The sequence below is a fragment of the Cetorhinus maximus genome, chromosome 12, assembly GCF_964194155.1.
Source record: "Cetorhinus maximus chromosome 12, sCetMax3.hap1.1, whole genome shotgun sequence".
Taxonomy (NCBI): domain Eukaryota; kingdom Metazoa; phylum Chordata; class Chondrichthyes; order Lamniformes; family Cetorhinidae; genus Cetorhinus; species Cetorhinus maximus.
This window is the reverse complement of record NC_135890.1, coordinates 42839289-42849009: the sequence shown is the minus strand read 5'-3', so window position 1 is coordinate 42849009 and position 9721 is coordinate 42839289. Positions and strand designations below refer to the sequence as shown.

Sequence of the window (9721 nt, the reverse complement as noted above, 5' to 3'; positions counted from 1 at the left end):
TGGGTGTTGATCACTTGTACATACTGTTCACTATTGTCAATTAGCTCCTAAGAATGTCTCCCTGCCTATGGCTCTGTGTTCTGACAAGCAGTTTCCTTGTCACTCAGATGTGAAGCCTTTCTGCACAAGATAAAAGGCAGGTGTCTCAGTCTAGGGCCACTTCCCTGTGCTCTGTGCGGCCTTCAGACCATAGTGATGGTCCAGCCTCACACTCCCTGGAAACATTACTGATGCCTGCACCTCGGTGGTGCTGGTCATTGCTGCCAGAATGTAGTGGGCGGGCGCCATAGAGGTCTCTCATACTCTTAGCGTGCTCTCAGCACTTTTAAGGTGGGGCTGACCCCATCACACCTGCATCTGCGACCAGTGATGCTGTGCACCAGCTCCTGAAGGGCTCTGTTGCTGAAGGTGGACAAAGCATCAGATGCGTCTAAAAGTTTCATGCCTGCATCTCTGAGATGGCCCTGATCATGGAGCACAAGCGAGCTGCCCTCAGCCAGACAGGAGTCAGACATTCTCAGAGGCTATGTGAAGATCTATGGAGTGTCCTCACTGCATGTTGTCATCATCCCCCTGTGAGCGAGTGACTATTTGGGCCTCCACTGCATCTCCATGACAGGAGCCTTATTGCAGAGGGTATTAGCGCTGCCATAAGCCAGACTGGAGTCAAACGTTCACAACAGTGATATGAGGGTCCATGAGGGCACCTCACTGCATGTCGTCATCATCCTGCACAAATATGGCAGCTGTGAGGGCCTCCCGAGCACGCCTGCCTCATCTAGCCAGTGCGAGAGCCTCATCCCCATCATCGTTACCATCGAGGACCTCCTCATCCTCATCCCCGTCGGCGTCCTCCTCATCCCTAGAGACCTCCAGCTCCTCCATCTCCTCCTCAGCCAGCTCTTCTCCCCATTGCAGTACCAGGTTGTAATGGGCGCAGTAGGCGACAACGATGCATAACACCCTCTGCAGACTATATTGCAGGGCTCCACCAGACCGGTCCAGGTCCCAGAACCGCATCGTCAACATCCCGATGGTCTGCTCGACCAAGTTGTGAGCTGCTGCATGAGCCTCATTATAGCTTCGCTCTTCTGCAGTCTGAGGCCGCCATACGTGTGTCATCAGCCATGGCTTCCGTGGGTGGGCCTTGTTCCCAAGGAGCCAACCCTGCAACCTCTGTGGACCCTAGAAGACTGCAGGGATCTGCAAGCGACTCAGGATGTAGGCGTCTCCCTAGAAACCGTGCGCACACCTACAGGATGCGTTTCTGGTGGTTGCACACCAGCTGCATGTTCAGTGAGTGGAAGCCCCTGCAGTTGATGTAGTCCACCGAGTGTAGCGATGGAGACCTGAGCGCCTCATGAGTGCAATCAATCGCACCCTGCACCTGTGGGAAACCCCAGATCAGGGCTAATCCAATGGCCCTTGCATCCTCGCTGTCCCGGTCCCAGGCGAAATGCGCAAAGTTGTGTGCCACGGAAAAGATGGTATCCGTAGCCTCATGGATGCATTTGTGGGTGACAGACGGTGAAATCCTACAGAGGTCACCTGTGGAGCCCTGAAAGGAGCCACTGACATAGAAATTGAGCGCCACGGTCACTTTCACAGCCAATGGCAGTGGATGCCCTCCTTGTCCCCTTGGCGCCAGGTCCTGTGAGATGTGAGACACCAGGTCCCTAGACATGCGCAGTCATTGGCAACACTGGTTCTCAGTCATCTACAGGAATGTCAGGCGGCGCCTATAGACCCTGGGTGTCGCTAGGCCACGGCTCGCTGTCACTCCTGGACAGCATGTGCGGGAACCCCAGCTGCCCCTTCTTCATGAGGTTGCTGCTCCTGCCTTTGCACAGCCAGGTGCCTCAGTCACACCCTCCTCCGTCTTCTATGGACTCTGTAGGCCATCAGGCATACAGCTAGGTCACCAGGTTCCATGATCTTGATGTGGTCCTTCTGCAGCATTTAAGAGAGAGAGAGGCGTGGTTATCATGGCTGTACTTTGCACCTTTCTGGCCCTGTGTGACCACCCCTTAACACTTCTCGGAGAATGCTGGTCACCCCTCGGATGGCCAGAGATGAGTGCGCTGCATGACTGCCCTGTCAACCTGCAACATGGGGCACACTGGTCCAAAGCAGGATGCTGAGATTGCAAGGGGCTGTGAGCACCTCCAGCAGTGACTGTTACATGGCCAGTGTTAGCGACGAGATTGTACAACGTGTGCAGTCCAACTGCTCTACGGTCCAATAGAGCGGTGGTGGACTCGAAGACTGTGCCGGGCTTTGGGGTGGGGGTGGGTGCGGGCTGGGGGCAATGGGGGAGGTAAGGTATGGAGCGTTAGGTGGCCCTTTGGTGCTTCCGCGTTGTTTACATGGTTGGGCAGGCTAGGCACCCGACCCTAATCTTATCACTGGGGCTGCGCCTGATCTGTCTCAGTTGCTGAGGCATGGTCAGTTTATACAGGTCCCTATTGCGTGGCCACTTCCCTCGCTTACCCTGCCCCCCACCTTGATTGCCTGTGCACAGGGTGCAGCACCAGGGCAGCACTTGACCCCCCCCCCAACCCCACCCCCCACCCCCACCCCACTACCAACAATGGTCACCTCTGAGGCTGGCCAGCACTTGCCCCCAGACACCCAGCCCCCTCAGCAGTCGCCTCTAGGGCCAGACTTCAGTTGCTCCCGCCCACTGGCACCCCTGAGATCTGTAAACAACGGGTGAGCTGTGGAGAACGCTGCTGCTCAATCACCTCAGTTCCCCCAAAGTGAAGGCTGCCAAGTGCACGTTGCCTGCGTGCTGTTGTGTAACATCCCGCCGACATGGATGTTCGATACGGCGTGGTCCGAGAGCCTGGCGGGATGGCCTTTTAATGATATGCCGATGTATTATAATTAGCTCCCTACCGAACGCGGCCCGCCGTCAGCGGGCTGAGTGGACAATCATGACTTGGCCTTCCCGCCGTCATGAAGCAGGTCGCGCCATATTTTCCACACAGGCCACCGATCACACCCGCCACCAGCGGGCTCAGAAAGTTCCACCCAGACCGTGTCCTCAATTTCCAGGCCATTTTCAGAGTGTGATTGTGCAGAACACAGCAGATTACCACAATTTAAAAGACATTGCGAACAAAGCAGAGAGAGTCCCCAGATTAATCTAGGCACCTATGTTTTCCCTTCAATGTGACAATGACCTGCTGAATTTTAGTTCAAGTGCAGAGATGAGCCCCATTATTGCATTCCTCGGCTTCTGATGGTGATCCTTCATAATAATGTCAGAAACCACAGTCTTTAATACCTCTAGTTTCCAAGAAGCCAACAGCACTTTGTATTTGATTCCAGGAGAGTGCAGGAAGGATGAATGAATTACAGATACTTCCTGCTGTCTGGGTGTGGATGTGCAGAAAGATAGCCTCACATTAATGGAAAATAAAGGAAATCCCTTAATATCATTCAGTGGGTTGAAAGTTGCTCCAAACAATTGTAGAAACCCAGTGATCCATGAAAACCTTTCACTTGTTCGCTCACATGTTTTGTTGACAAACAGGACATTCATTACTTCACTTATGTAAGAATTGGCAGCAAACTGAGTTGGCTAAATTTGCTCGTGGTTCATTGGGATGAGCAAAAGAATTTCAATGAGTTAATGCACTGCAGTAAGTGTTCTCCTTTCTGCATTATCTCTTTTCCAAATGCAGTTAAAGCACCGCATATGTACAAAAGACATGATACACAATAGTAAATGTGGTGATGGAGGACCAGAGGCTCCTAATGGCAAACATTATGAATGGAAGTCTGTTAAGGACAGGTTTGGGAGTGAACTGAAACCCTCATACCCCTTCCTGAGCTGCCTGTAATCAGTGTGGTTTCTAGAGAAGATGTGTGTTTCTGAGCCCCCGTACCCCCCAACCCACCACCACCCCATGTCTGTGAAACATGTGGATATTTGGCACTTGATGGACTGCAGCGGTTCAAGAAGTTGGCTCACCACCACCTTCTTAAGGACAATTAGGGATGGGCAACAAATTTTGGCCTTGCCACCAATGTCCACATCACATGAAAGAATTTTTTTTAATTCTCACATGTTCTTGCACTAAGCTATTGCATGGCAAAACAGTTTTTATTGAAGTGAATTGCTGTAATTCATGTGTTATGGCTGCAAAGTGGTATGTAGGATATCCAAGTTTAGGACTCTTCAAATCTGAACTTGGGTCAAAACTCCAAAATTAATCAGTGCAAATTTGAACCATCTATTTCTCAGTCATTATATTAATACACTGGAGAGTACTTCCACTGTGTTAGCAGGCAGTGAACAAAGTTAAATGCACTGACCTGGATCTATCAGCCTGAGGTGGGGTCAGGTTTAAGTTACGATGTAGACAAGGCAGTCATAACATGTGCTGAAGCTCTGTGACACTGTGGTGTGCATTGGCTTCTGAAGCATTGATAACTTCACCTGTTATTCTGGGGTCAACTCAGTGTAACCCTCAACCCTGCCCAACTAGTTCCCTCCACCTCACTGGGAACGAGGCACTTATTTGGCATGTCCCATTCAAGGAAATACAAAACAGATCTAACCCTTAGACAGCCAGCACAGTCAAGGGAGTGACAATCTTCAGGGTTGAACTTCCTTAGCTAGCTAAGAGGGAATAAATTTTCCTGTTACTCAAGATTCAATTCTTTTAAATCTGGAATAAGGCTGGTAATAAAGGATTGATGTTACGAGACATCTAGTGTACTACTACCCATATCATTCCCGAGGCCCGAATTTTACGCTGGTTGTGAGGGCGCGCACACAACCTGACAGCGCTTGAAATCAAGCGACGTCATCGCGCACTTGTGCAATATTTCGCTCGGTGGGCACGCACAGCAGTCGGAAGCATGCCTGTCGACAATTAAACCCATTAAGGAAGCAATTGAAATCGATTTTACGTGGCCTGTCCACTATTACAGTTGGCAGACTGGCTGAAACCTCGATTCAGGGTGGGATGAAATGTCCGGGGCAAAACGTAATAAAAAAAGATACCTGGGGACTGATGTTTTTTGAGTTCTGCTGTCAGGTGCTTAAATGTTCAGCATAGACACAGTTTGGTGCATTTTTTTCTGTCATTTAATCTGTCCAAGTCTGCAGGTCCCTGAAGCAGCTCAGCAGCAGCCGTCTGCCTTCAGGGAGCTCACTTAAGCGCCCACCCGCAACCTCACTTTTGTCGGCGCCCGCCCTCTTCCTGCACTACCTGTCCCCGGCAGCGCTGAGACTTTCTCAGCATGCGTTTTACACTGGCTGCCTGTTAATTGGCCAGCCAGCGTGAAATTGTGTTCACGAGCCGATCGCGGGTAGAAGCGCATTTCACGTCCACTTCCAGGCCCACCAATCGCGTGCACCCAACAAATGAAAAGTTCAGACCTCTACCTTTCCAGCAGGTTATTACTGTTTTTTAGCTAAAGATTAATTTATAGATTTTTGTTTTCTCTGCGATATTCGGTTTGATAATCTAACAAAATTAACATATAAAACCGTGAATGCTTGTGAAGAGGTTTTATCACAATCACAATTTTATCACATGGGATTCCCCTGGTGGCTCATTGGGAACTGTGCTGATTCGCTGATCTCAGCCAGAAGAACAACTGGAGTCTTGTGATGGACCTTGGGATTTTTGCTTATGAACTCAGCTGAATGAATTTTGCTGTAATGTGATTCAGGGAAAATTTAAAGTGGAGAAGTTGTGCACAAGATGAACGATGAAAGTTAAAAATAACCCATCAGAAGGGAGCAAAGAACAGAAACTCAGTAGTTCAGACATTGGCATCACCAGATCTAAAAAAATATTATAAAAAGGTGTAGAACTGAAATAAACAATTCAGCATTGCCTTGTTTATTTAATTTAATTCTGAAGACTTCCCATGCATTCTTGTTTGGTCACGAATTAATAGAGGCTGGAGCTTGAATGAAACATTAAGATTATTATGAGAGACTTGATTAAAACAAGAGCCAGAACTTCTCCTTCAATTATTTACTTTGGATGTTCACATTTTTATGCACCGACTTCAACAGAATCACTTGTTCTGCTTGGTTTCAATCTCCCATTGGACTAAGACCACACTTGCTGATGTAATGTGGAAGGAACAGCAAACACCAGGCTTGTGGCTCGATTAGTCAAAGACTCTGAAGTATGTTTGATTCTAACAAGGACATATTGATAAAGGGACATTGAGATTTCACTGAAGAAATAGTTAACAGTTGGATCACTTCAGACAGATGGTATTAATTGTATTAATTTTCAAAATAAAATGTATTTTTGTGCTTCGCATTTACAAGTCGAAATGTCTCTCTTACATTAGGTGTAGATGGCTCTGTGCATTCCCTTGTTCCCAGGTCTGTGGACGATACACCACCACATGACAGTTTTGGTTAGTGGTCATTATTATTTTGATTAACATATTTGTGCATCTCACTAAACCTAATTAAAGGAGAAATTTTTGCCCCTAAAATATCAGAGCTAATTATTTCTTCTTTGCTTTTAGGGAGCTGTTACACATGGGGGAGAGGAGCATTCAGGACTTTTCAGGATGATTTTTTTTATTTCACATCCAAGTGCAACTTCATACTGAGTCGTCAGTGCAAGGGTCCTGCAGAGGATTTTAACATACAGATCTGCAGAGGATCAGATGGCAATCTGGAACACATTCACATGCTCATTGAAGGTGTTTCTGTTATTATGGAGAATAAAACAGTTAGAGTTAAAGATGTGATGTAAGCTATACTCATATGATCTATAATAAAGGCAAAATACTGTGGATGCTGGAAATCTAAAACAAAAACAAAAACTCAGCAGGTCTGACAGCAACTGCGGAGAGAGAGACAGAAATAACATTTTGAATCCATATGATTCTTCTTCAGATCTGAAGAAAAGTCATACGGACTGGAAACGTTATCTCTGTCTCTCCCTCCACAGATGCCCTCATATGATCTATTGTGGGTTTAATTACAAAACCTTCAGCCCAAGTTTCCTCTTCTTCAATATATTTTTATGGAGGCTGAATATCAAAGCCTGGAAAATTCTTATCACTTGGAAATAGTTACTAGTAATACAGAGCTTCTCAAATATCTGGAGAGTCTTTATTACAAAAAGCTAAACCCTTAGAACAAAAGCAAGCGCACAAAACAGCTGACCAGTTTCATGTATATTTCTCTTTGTAGCAGAGAAGGGTTGTTTTTTTTTAATTGGGTCAGACTCTCTTTTACTCCTAATAAGTTATTGATTCCACTCAATTGTTTTGTAGAATAAAACTGCCGTACGATGATAAAATCATTACTATCCAGAAATATGGAGTTTACACACGCATTTCAAACAGGAAACATACAATATCTCTGATCTGGAATCACCGTGATTCATTGTCGGTAAGATAATGCAGAGAGCCTATTATGCATTTTTATTGTGGTTTATATGGACACTTCAAGCAAAAATTTGATGTATGTCTACCTTCCTGCAAGTGAAGTACTGTGTCTTGCATAGTGCCATGGGTGCTCCCTCAAGTAGTTCAGTCAAGTGTCCATTCTTCATATTTGAACATAAACAACCAAGTTCAGCAGGCTTCTTGAGGACAGAGAGCCTGAGCTTAACTTCTCACCCAAAAAAACACATCTGACAATATAGCAGAAAGTTAGCAACAATGGAGGAGCTGCATGGAGTGCTGCTGAGGTAGAGCTGAGTGCCATCAGTGTACATGTGGATACTGACAGTGTTTTCAGATCCTGTCACTGAGGGGCAGCATATTGATGAGAAATAGAGGGGCCAAGGATAGAATCTTGGGGGATGCCAGAGATCATAGTGAAGGAGCCAGGTAGGAAGGGTTTTTGATAAGCAGAGCTTTCTTGATAAAACCTGCTCTTGAAAAATTTTGACTTAAGTAAACTGTGTCATGAACAATGAGAATCACCCATGGTCTCAGTCTTACTGTGGATGCATTCCGGGTAAAGACTACAATCCCTTAGATGCAGGTAAAGTCAGTTCCTGAACTTGTTTGTGCCCTTCTCTGTAAGAACTTTTAACAGGACTTTGATGTATGGGCGAGGTTATGCACCCATGGTGGGATTCACTCGCTGTTTATTTTAATGCTTTGGAATAGGTTTAATACATATTTAATTAAAGTTAAATCTCTTTTATAGGGTAATTTTCTTTCTTTTATCACTATTACTCATTTATATGTTTTTTTAATATAATAAATGAACAATGTACTGTGCCCAAAATTAATTTCTGTATGGACAATCAAGCGGAATTGAATTGAATTGAAAACATTGTGTAAGGACCACTTGATTGTCTATACAGAAATTCATTTTGGGCATCCCAGAACATTTTGCAGTCAATTAGGTACGTTATTGAAATGTAGGAATTGTAGCAGCTGATTTGTGCACAGCAAGATTTCACAAACAGCAATGAGATCATGACAAGATACATCTGTTGTTAGGTCTGAAATGAGAGATAAATATTGACCAGGGTAGTGGGAGAACTCCCCTATTTGTCTTCAAAATAATGCCATCTTCCTTTTACATCTTCCTGAGAGGGCAGATGGTCTCTTGCTTTAACATCTTGTCCAAAAAATAGCACCTCCAACAATGTAGTGCTCCCTCAGTACTGTACTGGAGCTACAGCCTTGATTTTGTGCTCAAGTCTTGGAGTGGGACTTGATTCCAAGTCTTCGGACTCAGAGGCAAATTGCTACCAACTGAGCCACAGCTGACCCTTTCAGATTGTGCTATAATGATGTTAATTCATCACTAACCCTATCACCACAGAATTCTTTCAATTCAAATCCAGGCAATTGGTCCACAAGATACACAAGTTACAGATGGTTGTTCACAGAATTATTTCTGAAAGAAACTCAGTTACCAAAACGTGTACATTTTAATTAGGTATTTGGAATTTCTTATCTTTTATTCACAGATAACTCTTGATACTAAATACAAAAATCAAACTTGTGGCCTTTGTGGGAGTTTTCAAGAAGGAACTGGAATCAAAACTGGTAATTAAGATCACCAAGACACAAAAGAGATTAACCAAATTTTAGTATTGTACTTGCAGATTTCCTATGATTTTATTCACAGCTAGAGGGGATAAGCTGTTTTAAAGAGCAAGGATGTACATGTTGGAATGTAGAATGTATTAGTCAGGTAACATATCAGTGGGTAAGCTAAGAATATAATTAATCAACAAGTGTAAAATACACACCAGTGTGGAAGGAAAAGATAATGTAAAGCTAAAACTTGCGCAAAGAATGCAAGAGAAAGCAATATGACAGAATGAACATTTTTAGAAATGGAGTCTGAGCATTGAAAAACTGCATTGGCCATCCAGTGGACACAATGGCCAGAATCTTCAGGTCGGCAAGTGGGGGCCGGACCTGCTCGCTGACACATAAAATGACGCGTGGTGACGGCGGGCGTGCGTCCCGACATCACAGCGCATCATTCAGGTCCTCAGTTCAGCAGGTGCGCACCGGAGTCTGCTGCGTATCCGCTGAACTGTCAAAGGCCTGTTAAGGCCATGTAAAAGCCAACTAACATAATTAACTGAGCTGCCCGTCCAACCTTAAGGTTGGCTGGCAGGCGAAGAGTCCAGGCGGCCTTCGCATTTATCATGAAACCACTTCCATGGGCGGGATGAGATTTCATGAAGGTTTTTAAAGTTTAATAAAAATTTTTAATGAAATTCATTGACATGTCCCAGCTCAT

At 45.4% G+C, this 9721-nt stretch overlaps 1 protein-coding gene across 1 annotated transcript in view; it reads left to right on the top strand.

Annotated features, from left to right (window-relative positions):
• Positions 1 to 9020, top strand: part of LOC144687971 (mucin-5AC-like) — a 127456-nt gene extending 118436 nt beyond the window's left edge. The window contains exons 77-79 of the mRNA XM_078554631.1: positions 6514 to 6742; positions 7273 to 7390; positions 8934 to 9020. Coding sequence (XP_078410757.1) covers positions 6514 to 6742; positions 7273 to 7390; positions 8934 to 9020 — 434 coding nt within the window. The remainder of the gene's footprint in view (positions 1 to 6513; positions 6743 to 7272; positions 7391 to 8933) is intronic.
• Positions 9021 to 9721: the final 701 nt, after the last annotated feature.